This window comes from Abramis brama (genome assembly GCF_963993115.1).
Source record: "Abramis brama genome assembly, chromosome: 12".
NCBI lineage: Eukaryota > Metazoa > Chordata > Actinopteri > Cypriniformes > Leuciscidae > Abramis > Abramis brama.
The window spans coordinates 3,183,730-3,209,419 of record NC_139974.1 but is presented as its reverse complement, the minus strand read 5'-3'; the positions used below and the strand labels follow the sequence as shown (position 1 = coordinate 3,209,419).

Sequence of the window (25,690 nt, the reverse complement as noted above, 5' to 3'; positions counted from 1 at the left end):
TCCAATTGGATTACAAGAAGTCTAAATCTTTGCTACATCCACAAAGTAGTTAAAATAAAACAATATTGTTTACTGTTTTCATTTAACTATACCCTCTTATTTAAGTTTGTGTGTTTTGTTTTCATTTTCATTCTGTTTACAGAATTTCCTGATGTTGTCTTGCCTCTTGACCGCTGCATTTGGGAGAGAGCACAGAAGTGAGGGTATGTGTGTTAATGGTCTTTTCCAGCCATGTGGTTGTCCTATCCAAAATTGAATTTACATTTTACAAATCTTTACATTTTGAAATAGCTGGCACCAGACCCTCAAGGAGCGCTTACCCCATGTCAACTGAAAGTGAAAGTAAGAAATATTATATATTTCTAATTATTGTGAACAGTGTGTTTTTTTTTTTTTGTTTTTTTTGTAAGATAAAATTAGAGATTGATTTGGTAAATATGGATGATGCTCAAAGACTGAGCTGGCTGTTCACATGTGAAACATATAAATTAGCCAATTATCTTGAGAAAGCCTGGGAGAAGAGGAAAAAAGCTCTTTATCGAGATGATCTGTAGACGAAGATTTGTTTGTGTGTGTGTATGTATATATTTGTATTCATGTATTTCTCAGAATGATTTGTATATGCGACCGGAAGATGTTTGCTGAATAAGTTTGTGGTGTCTTGTAATCCCATGTGGGATGGGCCAAATGTTTGGCATGACACAGAAATAAAATTTAATTAACTATATATGGTGTGTTTAAAACACTGGCTTATTTGGAGTTTGTTGTCAACCTTTGTTAGAAGTGCAAGTATTTAACCAAGTATTGAATGATTATTGATACCATTGTTTTCGCTCATCGTCAATTCAGTCTCTCCTGAATTGACCTTGACCTATTTTTTTTTTTTTTTTTTTTTTTTTTTTTTGAGGTGAAGTAATCCTGTGTAATTTCTTTCACAGAATCATGTCAAATGCTAGCCTGGGTTTCCCCATACTGCCTTGCTCGCAGCGCGATTCTATTCACGCTGCTAGGCAGTCTGGACACCATGGGACAATTTTTCCCCTGAAAAAGGGAACCAATCACAGAACGGGGAGGGAGCAGCAAGATGATGACGACACCGAAGCAGTTTGTTTATATCAGACTCGACGTTACCAGAGACGGGCTCTGACGTTACCTTCTACCCTCATGTTTATCTTGCACAAACGGTAATATTCGCTAAACGCCATCGTGTACAAATAAATCTTTGACCCATCGTCTTTTTCCTCGTCGAATTTCTCTCACTCTACATACGTCATCTGGTATAATTGAAGCGATTAGCTATGAGCTACGTACAGGCGCATTTGATAGACATTCATAGCGCCCAATAAACGGCTCTGGGCATTCGTAAACCACGCCTCAAATACGAGAAAATGCGCACGTAGTTCCCAGACCAAAGGCTTGTTCGACTTCATGCAGCTCTGCGCAGATCGATCGGCGGCTGACTTGAAGCAGTGCATGCCGGTTAGAAATTTTGTCCGACTTGATACAGCGCCGACGCCACGTGACTGTGACGTATGCCATCAAAGTACCGCGCGAGCAATTCGAGAGTAGCCGGAGAACTCAGCCAGTGCAGCTTCTCAAGAGCGGCTGCACTGGGCTGCACGTGGGCTGATGACGACACAGCTGTTCCACGATTGGCCGGATTCACCGCATGACAATGATCACGTGTGTTTCGTGTTTATTTCGAACACCTTTAGTTCCTCTAAAGCTCTCAAATCAGTTTATAACAGTGAACACTCTTTTCATGTCGTTGTCATGTTATTTTGTGTCATGTTTATCAAATTAAAATTGCTTAAAAAACGTAGACTCCACTTCATTGATAGTAGCTTATGTTGAACTTTATTCTTGTTCATACGCTCTATAAAGCTGTGCATAAAGTATTGAATGAAAATGTCTCTGAAACATCTGTGTATTATTTGGCAAATATTGCATTTATTTCACTGCAGCTGTGGTAAAGTATGCAAACACCACGTGAGCGGTCACTACGGGAACCAGAAAGTGTCCGACTTCACGTCTCCGTTTGCAGCTCCTCCCCGCCTGCACGCGGCTACTCTCGCCGATCGGTTGCATCCAGCCGCAGCCGATGTCGAACACACCTCAAGTCTCAATGAGACTAGGTCTGACGTTAGCCAGGCTAGTCAAATGCCTTAATGGCGATTTTAAAAATGAGGAGTGGTGGCCAAATAGAAAAGTCATTCAACGCTACACAAACGCGTTGTACGATGTAATTCAATGTAATTTTGGCCTTATGACATTCAAAAAAAATCTCTTGTTCCTTGTCTAATATTAATGTAATTTTTATTGTTAACTTTTATCTATTCAGGGGACATTCTTTAAAAGACCACCTGTCTTTATCAGAAATGTCCGTTTCACTTTTACAGTTACACAGCTAGTGAAGGGCTCAGTATTGAAGAGGGCAAATGCTGTTTTTTTTTTTTTTTTTTTTCTTTTTTCACTATTCGAACACATTTAATGCAGAACATATTTTATTGGCATAAGATTATTATGCAGTAAAATAAAATGGTTATTTTCCGACACTTTTCAAAAAAAAAAAGTACGTAATTTACCTAGAAATTAGCATTTTTCTTTTTTTTTTAAACCATATTCTCTTTCCTTAGATGCTGTGATGAGGTGGAGCCCAAATGCTCCAGACTCGGACATGATGCAGCAGTGGAGGAACACCTGAAGAATGCTCCAGGAAGAGCTGGGGGTGGTTGATTTAAAAAATGTGCCATAAACAAAACAAAAACCATAAAGCCATAAATAAACTTCATGGACTCTAAAAACTTTTATTTATGGCTGTTTAACAGTAATGCAAGACTGTTAGTAACTGAAACTTAGTACTGCCACAGCTATGACAGCTCTATTCATCAATGATGGCATTTTATAGAAAGACTAAAAATAGAATGCGATGACTGTTCCTGTACTTTTGTTATATTCTGGTTTGATTAATGTCTGCTTAACCTTAATGTGAAACTGTTGTCTTTACCACAGAATTTACCACATTGTACTATTTCTATTATCTTTTTTGAATAGTAGCTGTTTAACAACTGGAAGACATTTCAAATGTAATATTCACAATAAAATGTTGAGCTAAATTATAGCACTATTTTTTTTGCTTTTGTCCACAAATAATGTGTTGATGTACACGTGATTAAACGGTTTTATAGACGTCCAGGTCTGACCGGACCGATTTTGGACCTTTTGAACCTTTGTCAAGTTCAGATGTGTAAAAATAGCCTAAATTATTGCCTTTCACGATGTTACACAATATGGGTGATTATTTTATATGCAGAATTATATATAGGCCTACACATACATTTGGCAGCAACACATCTTATAAACATCCAGAAGAACTAAAAAAAACAATAAACCCATTTAGACGTCCAGGGACGCGCAGAAAAGAAGTGGAATTTACGGCCAGACGACGTCAAAGACGTCGGTTCAACTTCCATTTTGGAACTATTTTTCAACCATGACGGGACGTCTCGGTCGGACGTCTTTTCAACGGTCATTAAACGTCCAAATGTTTGCTGGGGAATGACAAAATATTAGCAAAAGGAAAAACATGCGCGCAGTAACCTCACAGTTTTTAACACAAAGTGTGCAGCGCAATTGGAGTAATCAGTATAATGAAAATTGAGGGGAGGGGGGGAATGAATGTGATGTTTTGTATATTCCGCTGGCTGAACGGTTGCTGTGGTTACCAGTGATTTCTCTCGCGCACAGGGCATGCGCGCCTGTTTTTTTTTTTTTTCGTTGAAATAACAAAAAGAATATGCGTTTCGACACTTCATATATCTACTGACATACAGCGCATTTTTTTCTTTGCAGAGTTATACAAATGCCAAACGTCGTTTAAGTAAAGTTGATCTAACACTGTGCGGCGAAAATGAAAATGAAAGTATAACTTACTTTCAAATTTACAGTCGCCATTTTACATCTGGGTTTAAGAATACTTTCAAGTGTGTTTTATTTAGGCTACAAGCATGGCTACAAGCGCCATTTTATACCCGGAAGTATACTTTCAAGCATGTTTCAAGCGTGTTTGCAAGCGCCATTTACACCTAGGTTTAAGAATCTTTATACGAACAACTGATCACCCAAGTATCAAGCGATGTTTGTATGTTTATTTGTGATTTTTTTTAAAGTGCTGTTGATGGAAAACTCGAGGTGTTAATAACCTTATATTCAGAGTAGCCTAAGTGTTCCAGTGTAACGGATGAAAATTGCTTCATCAATAACGTAAGTAACCATGAAATATTAAAGTACATTACACATAATTGTATCGATTATTGTCTTAATTGTCTTTGGACATTGACTAGACCAAATGTTAAAATACACTTTTACACCTTTTATGTATGCCTACTTTTCGGTACAAATAAAGGAACATTACTAAAGTTTTACTAAATTACTTTTACTAAATGGCTGTGTGTCTCAAACTTTTATATAATTTTCTGTGTAAATGAATGTCAAGTACAAAGAGTGCTGTTGTTACAAACTTCCTTTAGGTAATGTAGTTTTATTGAACATTTAATTCAACTAAACCAATAGAAAACATTTTATTAAAAAAAAGTGGTTTTAAACACAAAATCTTGAACAAATATCTGCATGTTAGTCAGTTTCACAGATGTATTAAATGTGGGCTTACAGTAAACTGTCCCATTTGTACAATATTTGAGGCTTCAGTGGAAGAACATTAAACTCTAGTGTTACAAACTTCCCAGTCTGTTCAGCCGAGATATTTCTGTTTTAAACACACACAGATGAAATACTGGTGCAAACGCTACAGATCTGACTGAAGAAGAGAATCTGCTGATTCAGATGATAGGCTACCAGTTCTGGACATTCATTTACAGGATTGAAAATCACACTAAATGTTGATAATTATTGATTAGAAATCATAAATCTGATTAGTTTTGTCTCCATAAACACACTGAAGAAAATGTCAAATGAAATGTATTGATATTTGAGTGTGTGTGATGAGTGTGTCTGATCTCTTACTCGAGCAGCTCCATGAAGACTGAATGAATCATGGACGACACACACACATTCAGACATGGAGATTCTTCTCCAGGATTCAGGTACTTCAATCTTCATATGATCTTAATGTTATAGAAGACTCATTTTCTGCACATAACAGGGTGTTGTGTGTGTTTGCCAGGGTTGGTGTAGTGATCTGTTGTCTCTGTCATATTCTGGTGCCGGGATATACAGTAGTTGGAGCCACTCAGGGTCTTTAAACACTGTCCAAAGACACACAGATACAGTAGACAGCTAGATCATATATGAGATTATCCTTGGACAGTCTCATCACACTTCAACATACTGTCTTAATAGACAACCTTCTCATGTGGGATTTATTTTTATGTAAAATCAACCAAATTGATTATTGTCTCTATTATCTCTATTCTATGTAAGTCAATTTAAGGGTGAAAGATTCATCTCACCGGAGTCCAGCTGTGTGTCCATGAAGAGTAATGCGTCTATGATAAAGCCATTCAACTTTAAGGGAAAACGCACATCAAATGATCTGAGGTACTACATTTCTGGTTCTAAAGACAGACAGAGACCACAGACACACTCAAATAATGCATGCGATTTTTATTTTCATAAATCAACCAAACTGAATATTGTCTCTATTATCTCTATTCTATTAAAGTCAGTTTGAGGGTGACAGATCAATTTCACTGAAGACCAGCTGTGTGTCCATGAAGAGTGACGCGTCTATGGATCAGCCACTGAAATTTAAGGGAAAACACACATCAACTGATCTGAGGTACAACATTTCTGGTTCTAAAGACAGACAGAGACCACAGAACACTCGAATGATGCATGCGATTTTTATTTTCATAAATCAACCAAATTAAATATTGTCTCTCTATTATCTCTATTCTGTTAAAGTCAATTTAAGGGTGAAAGATTCATCTCACCGGAGTCCCGCTATGTGTCCCTGAAGAGTGACGCGTCTATGATAAAGCCATTCAACTTTAAGGGAAAACGCACATCAGCTGATCTGAGGTACAACATTTTTGTTTAGACAGAAAGAGACCACAGACACACTCAAATAATGCATGCGATTTTTATTTTCATAAATCAACCAAACTGAATATTGTCTCTATTATCTCTATTCTATTAAAGTCAGTTTGAGGGTGACAGATCAATCTCACTGAAGACCAGCTGTGTGTCCATAAAGAGTGACGCGTCTATGGATCAGCCACTGAAATTTAAGGGAAAACACACATCAACTGATCTGAGGTACAACATTTCTGTTTCTAAAGACAGACAGAGACCACAGGTCTCATGTGAGGAGAGCTCGATTGCATACAGAGAGGCCTTAAAAGCTGCTAGATCTGTTTATTTGTCAACCCTATTAGAATAAAATAAACAAAACCCTAGGTATTTATTTGAAACAGTGGCTAAACTAATGAAAAATAAAGCTTCAAGCCCAGATGTTTCCAAGCAGCACAGCAGTAATGACTTTATGAACTTCTTCACTTATAAAATTGATAATATCAGGGAGAAAATTATTAGTATGCAACCGTCTACTACAGTATCGCATCAGGGAGTGCATTGTAGTCTGCGCTGCACCCTTGAGGCCGAAAGGCATCCGTAGGAATTCGAAAAGGCCAAAGGGTGTGATGACCGCTGTCTCAGGTACATCCTGCGGGCGGACAGGCACCTGCTGGTAACCTCGCACCAGGTCCACCTTTGAAAAGATGGTGGCGCCGGCTTGGTGGGCGGAGAAGTCCTGTATGTGCAGTAACTGGGTACTGGTCGGGGGTGGTGGCATTGTTCAGGTAACGGAAATCACCACAGGGGCGCCAACCACCATCAGCCTTGGTCACCATGTGCAGGGGGGAAGCCCACGGGCTGTTGGAGCTGCGCATGATGTCGAGGTGCTCCATGGTGGCAAACTCCTCCCTGGCGATCGCGAGCTTGGCAGAGTCGAGGCGCCGGGCTCGTGCATAGACTGGGGGGCCAAGCGTGGTGATGTAGTGCTCCAACGCCATGCTTAGCCACCGCCGATGAAAACGTGGGCATGATGATGTCAGGGATCTCAGCAAGCAGGCGTTGATACAGGTCCCCGTTGGCAAGCATGTTCAACAGACAAAGCACCCCCATCCCTCCCAGCCTGCAGGGGTACGAAGCGAAAGAGAGGGCATCGATCAGGCGGCAGTTTGTAACATCCACCAACAGTCTGTAAGCGCAGAGGAAATCCGCCCCCAGGAGCGACATAGACACGACGGCCATGACGAAGTCCCAGCCGAAACGCCGCCTGCCGAAACACACTTCCACATATCTCGTGCCATAGGTCCGAATGAGCATGCCATTGGAGGCGTCCATCGGGCGGCCCTGCACGCCAGCCATGGTGTCCACAGGCTTCGCCGGCAGGATGCTGCGCTGAGCCCCAGAATCGACCAGCAGCCGCCGGCCGGACAAGGAGTCAGCAATGAATAACAGCTTGCAGTCACGGCCAGTGCCCATAGCTGCTAATGAGCGCCGGCCCTGGCTTTTCCCTGGGCTCCAAAACTGCAAGGCTGGTGACACTGCTTGGCCCCAAACCTGGAATGGTAATAACACCACCCATCCATACACTGTCAGCGGGCCGTCACAGCAGCTGCGGTGTCCGGGTCGTCCTCCGTGGGTGGAAGCGTGGCAGACATGCGCTGGGGGGGCAGCAGCGCATGGACAGACTGCTGCTGGTTGGCGAGGAAAATCCTGTCTGCCTCCACAGCCAGCGCACGGTAGTCTCTGGAGGAAGGAAGGGAGGGGGGAGCTGGCCAGTGTCGGCGAAGAGGAAAGAGGGATTCGCCGCGCCCAGCACAGCCAGCATCCTTTCCATTAACTCGGACGGCTTGCTGTCGCCAAGGCCGTTCAGGGACAGCAGGCAGTCTGCCTTCTCCAGCTCCGACAGTTCAAAGAGGTTCAACAGGAATGTTTTGAGTGCGTTGTACTTGCCGTCAGCCGGATGAGTCTCTAACAGCGCCATAGCCCTGGCTGTCGTCGAGGCATCTAAGGCCGCTACCACGTGGAAATACTTTGTAACGTCCTGTGTTATTCTTCTAAGCTGGAACTGGGCCTCGATGTGTTGAAACCACGGCCGTGGATTGTGCTGCCAGCGCCACAGCAGCAGCATTTTCACCACCGTCGTTGTGTGACATAATTCAGCCGTATCCAACTCGCGTCGGAGTTAGGGGTGTGCGATATGACGATTTTTGATCGTGGACGATTAAAATGTCTCCATGATCTGCTTTTGAAAAATATCGTAGTATTGTGCATTCTATATCAGTTGTTCTGGCACCTCTGTCCCAACATACTGAACAACACGACGTATATTCACATAAAATGTTAACGCAGCGGAACGGGAGACTGCAGTTCACAAAAGTTCATAATTTGCATGTGCTTTAATGCCTTGTCGGTTAAACATTTAATTTGTGTGCTGATGCACTGTTCTGATGTGTGCGTTTCTCAGCGCGTACATGTGAAGCATGTACATGTACTAAAAGCCTGTCTACCAGCGCCTGGATACTGGACTAAATTATCTTTCGAGTCTTATTGTGCTAATACTGTCAAATTCACACAAGGTTTACATAAACAAAGTCTGTTATGTCTAAAGTGAAAGCAAACGTGAGAAAATTGAGAGAAAATCTGCTTGTCAAATGCGTGTATATTAGACGCGTCGCGCGCAGCTCTTAAAGAGACAGTAGAAATTGTAAACACGCTGCCGCTTGTCCTTAAAAACAAAACCTTAGGTAACAAAATATAAAATAAAAAAGAATGGCAGACAGGGGCAAAGATAAAAATATTTGTTATTATTTTCTTTGTTATTAAATATTAAGATCAAAGATACAACATACACAACTTAATATACAAATTAAATAAACAGTGCTTTATGTTTTCAGCTACAGTAGGTGTATTTAACAATAGCATTGAAGAAATTAATTAAATGAACATGAAAATAAAACAAAACATAGACTTCACTGTATAAATTACACATTGAAATTAATTAAAGCTACTATTAAAGTTATCAGTCAAGAGCAGTGAGTGATTTTCTCTTTGCATTTTGTCCATTTATTAACATTAAAGGGATAGTTCTCCTAAAAATTCAAATTATCATAATTTACTCTCTCAAGTTGTTTAAAACTCGAATAAGTTTCTTTCTTCTGTTGAAAATAAAAGTTATTAAGAAGAATGACCAACAGTTGATGTACCCCAGTGACTTCCATAGTACCGGTATATTCTTCTCCTATGGAAGTCAATGGGGACCAGCTACTGTTTGGATAACCACATTCTTCAAAATATTAATAATAGAAAATATTAGAAGGAAATTAATACAGGTTTGGAACAACATTAGAGTGCGTAAATAATGAGATAATTTTTATTTTTGGGTGAACTATCCCTTTAAAATATGGACATTAGTTTGGCTGTAATGCTCAGTCACAAAATAGTAAAACCAACATAAAAAGAATCATGATAAAATCGTGAATCGTGATTTTCCTGAAAAAAAATCAAGTCAGCTTTACTCTCCACTTCAATATATCTAATACACTGTACAGCGAATGAGGTCAAAACAGCCACACAACGTTAACCCGGAACTCGTATATCAAAACATCTCACCCTTAAAGGTACAGTCCCTTGGTGAATGTCTTTTTCAGTCTTACTTGTGGGTCACCACAATAGACTTCTATAATTCAATGTTAGGCTGCATAGTTTAGGTCAGCCGGAACCGGGAACACTTCCCATAAATCCTGATGTACTTGTTACATCATAAGAAGTAGAGCCCGACCGATAAAGGATTTTTAAGGTCGATACCGATACAAATATTTGGTGATTTAAAAATCCGATATTCCGATATATCGGCCGATATATATATATATATATATATATATATATATATATATATATATATATATATATATATATATAATATTTTATTTATTTTTTTTTTAAATCCAGAAACGCGTAACAAAACATGAACAGATTTCCCTAACATATGTTATTTGTGGTTATTAAGAGTCCTCAGCCTTACTAAAATAATATGATAATGCAGTTTAAAAATAAACTTGTTTGTTTTATTGTCACAACAGAACAGAATATATTAAAGTTCTGATAAATATAATGTATAATAAAAATACAAACTTAAGATATGAAACTTAAAGTCCTTTGAACAAAGAAAAAATCAACTATTATTATTAATATTGACAGTAATAATTTAAAAAAAATCAATGATGATGATATTATTATTATCATCATCATTTGTATAATTATTAAACAAGACAAAGGTCACTCCTATTGTGTGTGTGTGTGTGTGTGTGTGTGTGTGTGTGTGTGTGTGTGTGTGTGTGTGTGTGTGTATGTATGTGTGTGTGTGTGTGTGTGTGTGTGTGCGCCATCATTTCACCATCGAATGGAAGTTTTATCAGAAAACTAATCAGAAATCACTGGAAACAGCGTTGAAAACAAACATGATAAAAGCGGCCGTTTGCTGCTATTTTTGTTGTTTACTTGAATATTTAAAACCCAAGCATCGATGTTTTACCTTAGGTTTACAATAAAAAGTGATACATTGATCATAATGAATTAATTTATGTCAAAATTGCACTCAGAAATAAATTACCGTTAACGTTAGGTCTATTTCACAAAAGAAAGAGGACACACTTACTTCAGTCGCGTCTATTTCTGTTTATCTGGTAGTTACAGGACATATTTACATCACATTTAGAAAGAATGATAATTTCTACAAATATATGCCACCAAAAATACGACCTGATGAGCTTTAGCACTCTCTCGACTCCCATACAGATATTTTCAGTCAGAGAAACAGAGGAAGCTCCCGGAAAAAAAGTTGCTTTATTTTATGATAGTCCGGTATAAAGAGACGAGACGTAGGCAGATAAAATAAAAACATGACTGTGATAGCCTTAACGTTAATTATTGGTCGGATTTCTTCAAGCGTTCACTAATTTTTTTTTACTATGTGTATCTTCAAGCGTTTACTATGTTTACTATGGTAATGGTTAGCGCGCATAGTCTTTTGCATCACAAACAGAAGGCATTCAAACATGAACGCCAGTTAAATTATTTTAAAAGTCTTTAATGCTGACAGAATCATCCGGCGCTGCCGTCTCCCGACTCAGGTGAACTCCGCCTCTGTTGGTAACCACTCCTCTAGCTCGAGCTGGCCCGCTTTGGTCCAAGGTATTCGACAGGCAGAAATCCTGGCCGTTGGCCCCGAGTAGGCCCGTGTAAGCCCCGATCCAGCCCCGGAAGTGACAGTGGAAACGTGACTGGCCCTGGCACGCACTAGCACGGCCCGGCCCTGGCAAGACAGTGGAAACGCGGCTATTGATGTTAGCAACACTCATAACATGGTTGCAGGGTGTTTCGTCCGGTTTTATTTTATTTTTTAAATATTCATTTATCAGCCGTTATAAATGCCGATACCGATAGTTTGAAAAATGCCTAATATCAGCCGATAATATCGGTCGGGCTCTAATAAGAAGAATGGCATCTACGCTAATATTAGTCTCTTTGTTTATCCCGAGGTTTACCGCAGTCCGCCGGATCCAGATCTGATGAAGGACCTGCTGTGTCGGCCTTTTGCTGTTGGCCGTGGATTTGGGGAATGAGGATTAACTATTTTGCACGCACTCCACTCCAAACATGGTCTTCATCTCAAAAGCTTTATTTCTTTAACATTTCTAAATTAAGTTCATAATTTCAACAAATGAAAAAACAAACAAAGTTAGCGAATTGGTCAAAAAACTGTAAGTAACCACCTTTCTCAAATCCAAACATTAGTTCTTTCAAGTCACTTCCTCCTCCGCCCACACACAGTGACATATACATTCCTAACCCACCAGGTGCATGATGATTAACTAAATAAGTACATAAATACAAATATAAATACGCACATACTAAATAATAATAATAATAATAATAAACAAATACATAAATAATAATAAATAAACTCCAATACAACACTTATTACAGACAAACGGCTACAACGCCTGCGCCTGGACACTACGAGAACGCAATCCTGAAGTTTCAACCAGGCACTCCCCTTTGAAGGCCTCCTTCCCTTCCCTTTACTTCTCTACACATAAAGCGTTGTCAGGATAATTTCGGTTCACGGTTATAATTCTGTATTATAAATATTAAGGCCAGACAAGTAGTTTGTTGATGGTTGGTTTGTAGGGAAGAACTACATGTGTAGCCTGTGCACACATATATTCAAGCCTATAGACTGAAATCTTAATACGCATGTGCACGCCATCGGTGTTCTCACATTTTAAAGACACACCCAAATGTATGGCAGAATGTGGCAAATATCCACTAATTATCAAAAAAAAGACAGAAAAAAAGAAATGTACCTTCCATTTGTTGTCTTTATTTTATTCATGTCAACTCTACAGTACATAAAATCATATATATGATTGTTCTCCATTATCTCTGTTCTGTTGTCTGTATTCTATTAAAGTCAATTTAAGGGTGAAAGATTCATCTCACCGGAGTCCAGCTATGTGTCCATGAAGAGTGACCCGTCTATGATAAAGCCAATCAACTTTAAGGGAAAACGCACATCAACTGATCTGAGGTACAACATTTTTATTTAAACAGAAAGAGACCACAGACACACTCAAATAATGCATGCGATTTCTATTTTCATAAATCAACCAAATTGAATATTGTCTCTATTATCTCTATTCTATTAAAGTCAGTTTGAGGGTGACAGATCAATCTCACTGAAGACCAGCTGTGTGTCCATGAAGAGTGACGCGTCTATGGATCAGCCACTGAAATTTAAGGGAAAACACACATCAACTGATCTGAGGTACAACATTTCTGTTTCTAAAGACAGACAGAGACCACAGACACACTCAAATAATGCATGTATGGCAGAATTTGGAAAATATCCACTTCTCATAAAAAAGAAAATGAAAAATGTACCTTCCATTTGTTGTCTTTATTTTATTCATGTCAGCTCTACAGTAGGGGTGTGCCGGTTAGTATATAACAGTGAGACCGACGGTTATAGTTGAAGTGTGAGGGATTTGTTCACTCAAAAAGATCTTGGAATGAGATGGCTAACTGTAGTAGCGTTAAGTCCACTGTCTATAATAGCCTAATTTAGCCTAATATTTTTTTTTTTTTTTTTTTTTAACCGACTACCGACAACTTTGATCGGTTAACGTTGATACGGTCAACCATTGGTCAAACGGTCATCGGTTAACATCCCTAGTTAACAGTCTGTGTTATTAATGGTCTACGTCGTTTCCAACTGTATTTGATTCTTTGCCAAGTAGCCTATACCCCCTTGACCGACCGCTAATCATTTGAGATAGAAATAAAAACTATGATATAGCCTAGTGATGTGCCATCATTATGAGATTTATTAAACAAATGAAAAACATTTGCAATAATAAACATTAGCAATGAACATTTGCAATCGGGAGACATGGTTTTTACCACTTAATGAAGTTTTGTTTTGTAAATCGTCAGACATGATTTTTACCACTTCATTAAGTTTTGCTTTGTAGAAAGACTTTTTTTAACCCTCTGGGGTCTGAGCTGTTTTCTGGGCCCTGGAGGTGTTCTGACATGCTCTGACATTTCTGGTTATTTCTGTTACTTGTGACATTTTCATGGATAAAGTCTAATTACACTGTATTCAGCACAAACTCTGCTACGATAATATATCAGCAGCATGTATGTAAAAGTTTGTAGTTTTTAGATAATGACATTTATGCGTGGTTTGTGAAAATACAAAAAAAATTCTCACTGAAATAAGGCTATGAAACCCATACTGATTATTTCTTCACAAGACTTTTGAAAATTGTATCACGTAGCCTAGAATATTTGCTCTAAAACTATGTAAAAATCACCCTGACTGCTCATTCAGATAAGACAATATATTGATTTAAAATTTTTACGACGTGTTTTGTGTGAAAAAGCTTTATGCAGAGGTCATTAATATGTATTGTTTTCACACCTGAGAAAGACAAAGATCCTCCCCTAACGGCCCTATTAGGAGCTATCAGGCCCTGTCATTCTGGGCAACCTTGCACAATACTGTAAATGAGGAGATTTAAAAAAGAATGGCTTTTAAATTGTTTGGATTTATTTACAACACAACATAATCCAAAGATACACACAACAAATGCCAAAAAAGCACTTATTGAAAACAATGATCCAAAGACAGAGACCTTTGTGCCATTCCTAAAAACATTGTACATACCTTTCATTTCCAAGGTGTTTGATTTTCACTTTACCATGTTCATGTTCACTTAAGTCCTCAGTGGCATCTGGCCCTGAAAAAAAAAGGTGAACATACTGATATCAAGAGAAAGGCCTGCACGATTTTGGGAATAAATTGTAGATTTTTCTGGTTAAAATTGCTTTTTAAAATTCACAGAATATACACACACACACACACACACACACACACACACACGTTTCCAACAATATATAATATAATGAACACCAGGTTTGTTGTGCCTTGTAGGCATAAGCTATGCGCAGTGCTGGATAAAATAACAATAACCTGTAGCAGTATAAATCTTCCAAAAGATTTCAGTAACAACTAAGCTAGAGAAAAATATACTGATTATCATGTTACTTCAAATGTTTCCATTCGTTATGATGATATGAAATGAGATAATAGTAAAAACATGAAGCCGTTTTCTTTTCAAACGCGATCGAGCTGCAAAATATGATACATTCAAACGCGATTGCGCTGCAAAATATGATACATTCAAACGCGATCGCGCTGCGAAATATGATACATTCAAATGCGATCGCGCTGCAAAATATGATACATTCAAGCGCGATCGCGCTCAAATATAAAACATTATGGTTACCATATACAGATCTACGTTTGAGCAGATATCCACAAACACAGTAACAGTAAACACGGGTCTAAATATTATAATATTCACCATATATCTAGCAACAGTTCAACTGCAATGTGTAATTTATGCAAAAATAGCAAACTAATATGTAAGAATTTCTTACCTTATCTTTCTTGTCTTCAAATCGCGTTCTTCTTCTGATGTAAATCCAATGTAAGCTCAGGCGCGTATAAAAGCAGAGACTTGTAAAGTGTTTTGGTGTTTTGTTTTTGAGGTAGGCCTAATGAGCGTGATCGCGTTCCATGTGGAGATTTGCATGTGAATATCTTTTGCGCGAGTGGGCGTGGTAAATTAAAAAAATAATGAGCAAGCGTTTGAGAAGCTGGACATCTTGTTGGTTTTATTCAAATTACTTAAAGGGGTCATGAACTGGATTGTTTTATTATTTTATAATGTTGCCTGGGGTGCCCTTATAATGTTAGTATGATTTTTACATCAAAAATTGTCATCATTTATAAATAAAAAACATTTTTCCAAGCCTGATTTCAGGCTCAGATTTGAACGTTTAGTTTTAAGGGGTGTGTCTGCTGTGAGACTGCAGTGCAAACGCCCACTGCTGTGATTGGCTGACATGCTTGCATATAAAATAGCTAGTATTACATGAACTCTCTCGAAAACTTTTACTACGTTTTTACTATTAGGCCTACAGCTATCGAGATTAACAAATCGTGAAAAGTATCGTTTAAAGCATTATATTTAAATCTATTCCATCACATGAAAGGTTGCAGCATGACGAGCACTGACTGAGCAGATGCCAGACAGTCTGTTGATCGCGTGAATAAAGATCTTATCATTGCAACGCAATTTTTGCACTCTCACAAATGCTTACACCAAATCACAATGCAAACACGATGTGAATACATAGTAAGAGCTTCGTTGTGTAGTGTAACAGTGTCATTATTTCATCACGAGTTTGGTAAGTGTCCACATAAGCTCTCGCGGCTCGCACTGTGCTGTTTGATTGACAGCTTGGGCGAATGGAAAGGGATCGTTCTTTGATCGCTTTCTGTAATAACAGTTTAAAAAAGATTATTTTCATAATACTACGAGAAATTATGTGAAGTTAATCGTTTAGTCACTGATGCATAAACAGTATTGAACGATTTGAACTTGAATAATTACACCGAAATCACTGATCGCAGATCAGGCATTAGAATACACATGGTTACTTACATGTTGCTGGCAGATCCGTGTCGGGAAATTGTGATTGACTGATTTAATAAAGTTTAACCATGCTGGAATCCGAAGGAAGCTTATGCAGACTGTCTTCTTCCACAAACAGGCACTGCACAATATTTAGTAAACAGCATGTTTATTGCTTGGAAGTAGCTTGATCCGGTGTAGCAATCATCATGTCGTCCTATGTTATTTAGCATGTTTGGGCGAATCGGTGGGCGGGGCTAAACAGGCCGTGTTGAAGTATGCGTTGATCTTCTTTTGTGGAGGCGGTGTTTTATCCTCTTTGTCGTCATAGTTCCCCACTTTGAAAAACGAGTCGTTTGCTGAGCCTGATGTCTATAAAAGCTTTTATTAGACTAACAAGGTATTTTTCAGTTCTGAAACTTACAGGATATTATTATAGTATGATGATCTCTTATATGTCAAAAGCTCAAGGAAATTTTGATTTCTCAGTTCATCACCCCTTTAAACAGAGAATATTTGTTTTCAGTTTGAACCCGATCATTTAAAAGTACACACTTAAATGTTTATAAAGGTATATGGCTCATAAATGTGTGACAAGTATTCGCTGAGTTTTGTTTCAGTTTATAGACGTGCTCAAGAAAAAAAAGTTCACCGCGACGGAGAGGCAGATCGCACACCCTGTTTATTTTCTTTATTTTACAAAAGCACAATGTTTTGATTTGATTGTAAGTGGACACATACAAAAGTAGAAATATCACAGATTCTTTTTTTATATTTCTTTTTTCTGTATGACCATAAATGACGGAGAAATTTAAGTTTATAGTGCTACAATGTGGAGAAAATCCAGCAAAACGCGCCTGCGCGTTTGTCGACCTCAGAGGGTTAAAGCAAATTTCGTTTTGTACAAATTGTATCTTAATTTTAATTAATGTTTCATCAACCAATTGGATGTATTTAATAAATAAAAAAGCAAATATAGGATAATAATCGTGACATGTAGGCTCCGATGCGCCGCGTTCACTTGCATTGCATTGTGAAGTTGAACTAGAACGCATCTCATCGTAAATGAATGAAACTCAGCATAGGTCTATGCGTACATTAGCGTCATACATTAGCATTAGCATTAAATATCTTTGCTGCATCCTTTATAGAACAGACAAGGGCTTTCTTGCGGCTCGCTTTCGGCAGAGCATTGCATCGTCCATAGACCGCAAAACAATCAGCGGATGGCGGGCGGGTGCGGCTTTGAAATCTGGTCAAAAAACGTTGGTGAGGATGATGACTTATGTGATGCGAATGAACTAATACCCCATCCGCGTATCTCTATTGATAACAACATTGAACACTATACAAATATTAATTTAATTCAAACTAAGTTGTCCTATAACAGATGAACGCCCCCCCCCCCCCCCCCCCCCCGACGGTTATGTTACGAACCGTCACATTTGACCTACGTCATAACCGTCATCACCAATTCTGAAACCGGCACACCCCTACTCTACAGTACATAAAATCATATATATGATTGTTCTCCATTATCTCTGTTCTGTTGTCTGTATTCTATTAAAGTCAATTTAAGGGTGAAAGATTCATCTCACCAGAGCCCAGCTATGTGTCCATGAAGAGTGACGCGTCTATGATAAAGCCATTCAACTTTAAGGGAAAACGCACATCAGCTGATCTGAGGTACAACATTTATGTTTCTAAAGATAGACAGAGACCACAGACACACTCAAATAACGCATGCATGGCAGAATTTAGAAAATATCCACTTATCATAAAAAAGAATATGAAAAATGTACCTTCCATTTGTTGTCTTTATTTTATTCATGTCAACTCTACAGTACATTACATAAAATCATATATATGATCGTTCCCTTTCGTAGTCAGTACGAGTTACGCCATGACGACGAATGAGGTTTCGCTTATAAAGCCTCGCATCTTTGAGAAATAAAACAAGCCAATGGCAAAGAAATGCCATGGGTCTGCGGAATTTGCATAGCGTAACTCCGCCCCACCTCGTGGGTATATAAGGAAGTACGCTGGCACCATGCAGACATGTTTTCGCTTCGGATCCGAGTGCATCACTTCACTCCACAAGCCATCCTGAGACCAACTTTCATCTCCACTCTCTTTGAGACGAGCTTCTCTCCAGGTGTTGGTGTGACGGCGAATTCCAGCGAGTTCACATTCCCTGCTGACCTATGCAGTGATCTGCCTGTGTTTGTGTGTTCTCTCCCGGGTCGCTTCAACACTCTGCAGAGTTTTTTCCTCTCACAAAAGGCACGTCTTTTTAAAGGGAGAGTCCCCTCATCCACACCCCGAACTACCCCCTCCACGAGAGGTGGTACTTCGACTGGTGGCCAAGGAGACCTGAGGGTGACGATGTGGAATAAATTGCCAATGATTCGTCCTCGGCCCACACCCCCCTCTCCAGTGTTGCAACACGCAAGTCGTCCGGATGATATCCCTGACCAGTGGTCGCGGGCGATTCGGCGCAACAGACGGTGTGTCGATTGCTGCATCTCAAGGTGGGCAGGAGTCCTCGGGAGATGATGATTCGGCTGTGCTGCCGCCTTCGGGTGTGCCAGCATTGCCCGAGTCAGATACCGAGCTGACGGCCATGCTTTTCCGGGCAGCTACGAGCAGCGGGTTAGAGTGGAACCCTCCACCCTGTCCCCTGGACGTAGGGATAGGACGGTATGAAATATCACGATTATAGTGACCAAAATTATCGCGATTATCAATATTATCACGGTTTTGTTAAAACGAGATGAAAGTGTTCAAAAAGAGTTGATGCTCACACTGAAGACATTTCAACAAGTTTTGAAATCCTATAGAGCCGCGGGGCAAGCAGCCGCCTCTTTGCATATCATGGCCCTTCTGCAGGTCTACCAGGCCCAGATGCTCAGGGACATGCACAAGGGCAGGACTGACCCAGGGCTCTTTGATGAGCTGCGTGCCGCCACTGACCTCGCTCTCTGGGCGACGAAACTGACCGCACGCTCCCTGGGCCAGGTGATGTCCACTAACGTGGTCCAGGAGAGACACATCTGGCTTAACTTGGCCGATATGAGAGATGCTGAGCGAACCCGGTTCCTCGACACTCCCATATTCCAGGCTGGCCTTTTCGGCGGTGTGGTCGAGGACTTCGCCCCACAGTTCTCGACCGCCCAGAAGCAGACTGAGGCTATAAAACACATTCTGCCCTGACGGCCCGCTGCTGCCTCCACCCAGCCGTCGGCACAGAATCCTCAGCCTGCTCGCCGCTGAGGGCGGCTCCTGCACGGCCCAGCAGCAGCCTTCACCCGGGCCGCGCCGTGGAGGAAGCCGCAGCCCTCTCCAACCCCACGCCCCTCTAAACGCCAGGCTAAGCTGCGCTCCTGAGACGGGCTGTTCAGAGATTGTGGTCAATTCTTTACAGGAGGTGGTAGCAGGGCCACGGTGGAGGGCCGGGGGAAGGAGTCTTTTGTTCTTCACTCCCCGCTGCTAGCCCCTGGGCGGGCAGCACCCTAATGTGGTTAAAGAAATAATTGACACCCTCATCTCTGAGCCCCCAGACTTCTACAGCCCCTACTTCATTGTACCGAAGAAATCCGGTGGGTTACGGCCAATCCTGGACCTGCACGTTTCGAACCAATCCCTTCACAGGCTTCCATTCAAGATTCTCACGGCCAAATGCATTTTCGAATGTGTGCAGCTGCAGGATTTGTTTGCAGTGATCGACATGAAGGACACCTACTTTCATGTCTCCATTCTTCCTCGAAACAGACCGTTTCTATGGTTTGCTTTCGAGGGGCGGGCATATCAGTACGCGGTTCTCCCATTCGGGCTAGCCCTGTCTCCTCGCGTCTTCGCGAAGGTCATCGAGGCAGCCCTTGTGCCACTACGGAAACACAGGGATCGCATCCTGAACTATCTTGACGACTGGCTGATCCTAGCTCACTCTCGAGACCAGGTTTGCGAACACAGGGATCTTGTGCTCCGGCACCTAGCCGGTCTGGGCCTTCGGGTCAACTGGGAGAAGAGCAAACTCTGCCCCGTGCAGAGGATCTCTTTTCTTGGTATGGATATCGACTCGGTCGCCATGTGCGGTCGCCATGAGCTTACGAGCGAGTGCGCACAGTCACTGCTGACTTGCCTGAGACAGTTCGAGGGCAAGAGTGCGGTTCCACTGAAGTTATTTCAGAGACTCCTGGGGCATATGGCATCCGCAGCCGCATCAGTGCCGCTCTGATTGCTTCATATGAGACCGCTTCAGCTTTGGCTTTGCGATCGAGTCCCGAGGTGGGCATGGCAACAAGGCACGCTCCGAGTATAAGTTACTCTGACCTGCCATCAGACCTTCACCCCGTGGACGAACCTCAGCTTTCAATGGGCCAGAGTGCCCTTAGAACGAGTTTCCAGGCATGTTGTTGTCTCAACACATGCCTCCGCCACAGTCTGGGGTGCCATGTGCAATGGACATGCTGCCGCCGGCTCCTAGACAGGACCCCAGCACCTTTGGCATGTCACTTGCCTCGAGTTGCTGGCAGTACGTCTCGCTCTGCACCGCTTCCATGCATTGCTCAAGAACCAGCACCTACTAGTTTGATCAGACAATACCGCGACAGTAGCGTACATCAACCAACAAGGTGGTCTATGCTCCCGCTGTATGGCTCTCACAGCTTCAGCCTCTTCCTGGAGACTCCATCCCCAGTCGGTTCAGCTGATTTGGGAACAGTTCGGGGACTGTTTGCCTCCCACGACTCTTCCCACTGCAACCTGTTTTACTCCCTGACAGAGGGCACACTCGGCACTGGCGCACAGCTGGCCGCGGGGCATCCGCAAGAAAGCATTTCCCTCACTGAGCCGCCTTGCACAGACCCTGTGCAAGATCAGGAAGGACAAGGAGCAGGTCATTTTGGTTGCACCTCATTGGCCCACCCGGACCTGGTTCTCTGAACTAGTACTCCTCGCGACAGCACCTCCCTGGCCAGTTCCTCTGAGGAAGGACCTCTTTTCTTAGAGATAGGGCACCCTATGGCACCCTCGTCCCGATCTTTGGAACCTCCATGTGTGGCTTCTGGTGGTGGCTACCATCACTTCTGCTAGAGCAGGGGTGGGGAACGTTGGTCCAGGAGGGCCGCTGTCCTGCAGAGTTTAGTTCCAACCCTGAAAGAAACTCACCTTATTGTAGCCTTAGTGAACCTGAAGACATTGATTCGCTTGTTCAGGTGTGTTTGATTAGGGTTTGAACTAAACTCGGCAGGACAGTGGCCCTCTTGGACCAACGTTCCCCACTGTCACTTTCGCTGTACCGCTGAGAACGCCTGAGTTCAGCCTCGACTCCTCAGCGGATACATATCTGCATGTTGCCAGTGTGCTTTCTTATATACCCAAGAGGTGGGGCGGAGTTACGCTATGCAAATTCCGCAGACCCATGGCATTTCTTTGCCATTGGCTCGTTTTATTTCTCGAAGATGAGAGGCTTTCTAAACGAAACCACATTCGTCGTCACGACGTAACGTCTCCGTTCCCTACTCAGGGAACGAGGGTTACATACGTAACTGAGACGTTCTCCATTGTCTCTGTTCTGTTGTCTGTATTCTATTAAAGTCAATTTAAGGGTGAAAGATCAATCTCACTGAAGACCAGCTGTGTGTCCATGAGGAGTGACGCGTCTATGGATCAGCCACTGAAATTTAAGGGAAAACACACATCAGCTGATCTGAGGTACAACATTTCTGTTTCTAAAGACAGACAGAGACCAAAGACACACTCAAATAATGCATGTATGGAAGAATTTGGCAAATATCCATTTATCATAAATAAGAAAAGAAAAATGTACCTTCCATTTGTTGTCTTTATTTTATTCATGTCAACTCTACAGTACATAAGATCATATATATGATTGTTCTCAATTATCTCTGTTCTGTTGTCTGTATTCTATTAAAGTCAATTTAAGGGTGAAAGATCAATCTCACTGAAGACCAGCTGTGTGTCCCTGAAGTGTGACGCATCTACGGTAAAGCCAATCAACTTTAAGGGAAAACACACATCAACTGATCTGAGGTACAATATTTTTTAGACAGACAGAGACCACAGACACACTCAAATAATGCATGCCATTTTTATTTTCATAAATCAACCAAACTGAATATTGTCTCTCTTATCTCTATTCTATTAAAGTCAGTTTAAGGGTGACAGATCAATCTCACCAGAGTCCAGCTGTGTGTCCATGAAGAGTGACGCGTCTATGAACAGGCCTTTAAACCTTAAGAGAAAACACACATCAACTGATCTGAGGTACAACATTTCATAGATAGATCGATTGTTCTCTGTTACATTTATTTTCATGTAAAGTCATCTATAGTTGTGTTTCCCAACCGGGGTGCCGTCTGGTGATCGCAGGTCGCAACGGAAATGCCTTATTATTCTTTATTAATGATTAATCTATATTGCATTTATAATTTATGCAGTGAAGACTGTGAAGTGTTTGATAACTTTATTAAATTTACGTGTATTTCTTACCTGTTAGACAGGTAGGAAGTGCACAGGTAAATATTAGTTTTATTATGGGTTTATGTAAAGATTGTTTTAAATTCACTTAAATTAATAGTTGTTATATTTTTTGGAGCCTAACAAATGTTAATGTTAAAATTGATAGCTTTAAATTATACTGAACTGTTGAATGGCGATAATTCATTATTAAAATTGAAAAACAAAGTCATTGAAGACATTAGCAGTATTGGTATTAGTGATAATGGCCTTCATTAATAAAAATATACCATTAAACAATTATTTAAAATATACGGTCTTTGTGTTATTTCTTCATTAATTTAGAGATTCTGAAATGATTATAAAGTATATTAAAAACGTATATTAAAAACCAAGCTATCTTGTGCAATTAGAGCAAAATTATCCAAATATAAAAACACAAATATATACATTTACATTTAGTCATTTAGCAGACGCTTTTATCCAAAGCGACTTACAATTTAGGACTAAATTAAGCAATACACGGAGTGAGCAAACATTTAGGTGAGATTTGCTATGGTAATTGAGTAATGTTTATATATGAATAAAAGCCTTAATTAAATATGTCATCACATACAGTTATCTCTTCAGAAGAAATTACTGATTCCTAGACTTTCAATGGATGGACAAATTTTTTTGATATTAAAAATATCACAGTAGGCGGTTCTTCCCTGTGGTATTGAAAATCGATACAATGCAAGGTATCATATCAAAGTAGTATCGTGACAATTCTATAGGGTGCCGTGAAAAGGGTTGGGAAACACTGATCTAGGGTCATTCTGTGTCAAATCAACCAAATTCCAGAAGTTTACAGCTGGTGCTGAGACTGACTGGGTTCACGCTCACACACACACACACACAAACACACACACACACACACACACTCTATGGCCAGACTGTGCTCGGTGAGTCTGTACATCGTCAGTGTTTTCCTGAGGTTCACATCACTCACTGTGCTCAGGTAGTTCGCAACTGTACTCTCGATTTAGTGCTGAATAACAATCCAGTTTATGTTAGTTTTGAATAGTGTTCATCCAATGGGTGATGTACTCGTCTTGTTCTGTGCTGATAATTTGTGCGGGCCGAATGTGTGTGAGTGTGTGAAGGAACTGTAGTATAATGGGAATGGTTCAGGTGAAGTGAGGGTTTGGTGAGCAAACAGAGTCTCGGTCAGAAGACGTCAGATGATATGGAGTGATGATGGAAGCAAGGAGAAGGCAAAGTTTATTGCAACACCAGTAGTAGTTTATTTATTGTTACGGTTGTCTTTGGTTGAGATGCATGGTTTTTGTGCTGCAGAATTAAATATAAAGAGAGATAACAATTAATAACAATTAATTGACAGTTGTCAATCCACATAAATTAAACAATACAAATAAACAAAAGAGATATGGGTTTACTAGTCACAACTAAACAGGCTGTTAAAACATGAATCAAACAAACAATCGTCCCACATGGTTCATGGCACATGTCTGGCAAACAAAGAAATCAACCAACAGTGCACAGGTTAACAGTTGACAGTAAATCATAAAAAAGACATGTGCCATGGAAACAAATTAACTCTCATTAACTGAAAAAGACACACATTATACATCAGAGTGCCAGGAGAAAGTGCAAAGAGTGAGCCAAGAGGTGCAGAAGCAATTTATAGACAATAGGTGAGGCGGACGTGGTCAGGTGACAAGTGGAAAAGTATCTTGTAAAGAGCGAAATGGAGTAGAAAGGGAACGGAAGGGCAGGAGTCTTTTCAGTGTGTGTGTGTGTGTGTGTGTGTGTGCGCTGAGATGTGCTGATCTCTGCAGGTGAGAGCCCAATCAGTCTCAGCACCAGCTGACATGGGACTACACTCAGCTCTGGGGCCTCATTTATAACCGTTGCGTCGCACAAAACAGGCCCTGAAAGAGGCGTACACCACTTCCGACGCATAAGTTGTGATTTATAAAAACAAACTTGACGGGAAAATTTGCGCACCTGCACGCAAACTCTGACCCATGCGTACGAACGTTTTGGAGATGGAGCAGTTTGGCGACACCGATGGTGAGCTGGAGTTGAGTGTCTTTTTAGTCACTTTTAGACAGAAAATCTAAAGAAAATTAAACATATACAGAAAGATAATACAAATATACTTTCACTCACCAAGCCTGTCACTTGAAGCAAATATCCATCCCTTTAATGTCCGCGCCAGCGAGCACGTTGGGCCGTTTAGTGAAACTGACGCAGTTTAAATAAATAAAATAATGATTTGAACTATGTTTTACTTCTGATATAAACATTTAGATTAAATATGCCATTCAAATTAATGGAGATAAACACTTAAACATGAAATCATTACTGAGAAGTTACAACATTTTTTATATTCAAATTCAATCAATAGAAATATTTGTTGGATGCGATGTTTTTGAACACTTTTCCTCTGGCATGCTGTGTTTTAATGTTTTAACCACAGAGATAATTGCTTATCATGATAATACCAGATTGTCTGAGAAAATAGTTTCGTGCAAATAATGCCCAAGGCCTATCTGTTTCCATTAAAAATATAAATCAATTAAAAATACAATTCGGCCAGTGGGAAAGAGTGAGAAAAACTTTCTCTGAAATGTATTTTATACACTATTTGATTTCTGTATTCAAAAACAAGGCAAGGATAGGCAACTACATGATTTTTATTAATGTAATGTGTCTTGTACCGTTAAACGTTATCACGTGGATTAATAATCATATGCAAATGATATGCAGATGAGGATCTGCATAGTAAAACTAGGCGTTGTAAGCTCCATATATGGTTATTTCGGGGTGGAGACGCATGTGCGCACAATCTTCCGCTGACTGGGATTTATAAAGTGAATTCTGCGCAGGTTCTGGCGTACGAACGGTTTTATAAGTCTCAATATTTTTTTTGCGTAGCCTTTTTTGGCTTTCGGGCGCACATACTCTTTTAGTAAGGTTCCTACACACAGTTTTATAAATGAGACCCCTGGTGTGTGTGTGTGTGTGTGTGTGTGTGTGTGTGTGAGTAAAGTCAGTCTCAGCACCAGCTGACACAGGGGACTCCTCGTTACGCTCAGCTCTGTGTGTGTGTGTGTGTGTGTGTGAGT

At 40.6% G+C, this 25,690-nt stretch overlaps 2 protein-coding genes and 1 long non-coding RNA gene across 4 annotated transcripts in view; 2 read left to right on the top strand and 1 right to left on the bottom strand.

Annotated features, from left to right (window-relative positions):
• The window catches only part of LOC311093928 (uncharacterized protein), a 773,523-nt gene that overhangs the window by 93,665 nt on the left and 654,168 nt on the right, over positions 1 to 25,690 (bottom strand). The window lies entirely within an intron of this gene.
• LOC311094044 lies at positions 141 to 2,875 on the top strand. Its single transcript, XR_014608546.1, has 3 exons — positions 141 to 203; positions 292 to 342; positions 2,637 to 2,875. It is a non-coding gene; the product is annotated as an uncharacterized lncRNA (long non-coding RNA).
• Positions 4,028 to 25,690, top strand: part of LOC311093945 (uncharacterized protein) — a 35,544-nt gene continuing 13,881 nt past the window's right edge. Inside the window, exons 1-12 of one of the 2 annotated variants that reach the window (XM_084131636.1) lie at positions 4,028 to 4,263; positions 5,031 to 5,102; positions 5,440 to 5,556; positions 5,681 to 5,797; positions 5,923 to 6,039; positions 6,160 to 6,276; positions 12,503 to 12,619; positions 12,740 to 12,856; positions 17,646 to 17,762; positions 21,675 to 21,791; positions 22,014 to 22,130; positions 22,248 to 22,364. In XM_084131636.1, coding sequence (XP_083987762.1) covers positions 5,053 to 5,102; positions 5,440 to 5,556; positions 5,681 to 5,797; positions 5,923 to 6,039; positions 6,160 to 6,276; positions 12,503 to 12,619; positions 12,740 to 12,856; positions 17,646 to 17,762; positions 21,675 to 21,791; positions 22,014 to 22,130; positions 22,248 to 22,364 — 1,220 coding nt within the window. In that variant the 5' untranslated portion in view covers positions 4,028 to 4,263; positions 5,031 to 5,052. The remainder of the gene's footprint in view (positions 4,264 to 5,030; positions 5,103 to 5,439; positions 5,557 to 5,680; positions 5,798 to 5,922; positions 6,040 to 6,159; positions 6,277 to 12,502; positions 12,620 to 12,739; positions 12,857 to 17,645; positions 17,763 to 21,674; positions 21,792 to 22,013; positions 22,131 to 22,247; positions 22,365 to 25,690) is intronic. The other variant, XM_084131637.1, reaches the window with a different exon arrangement.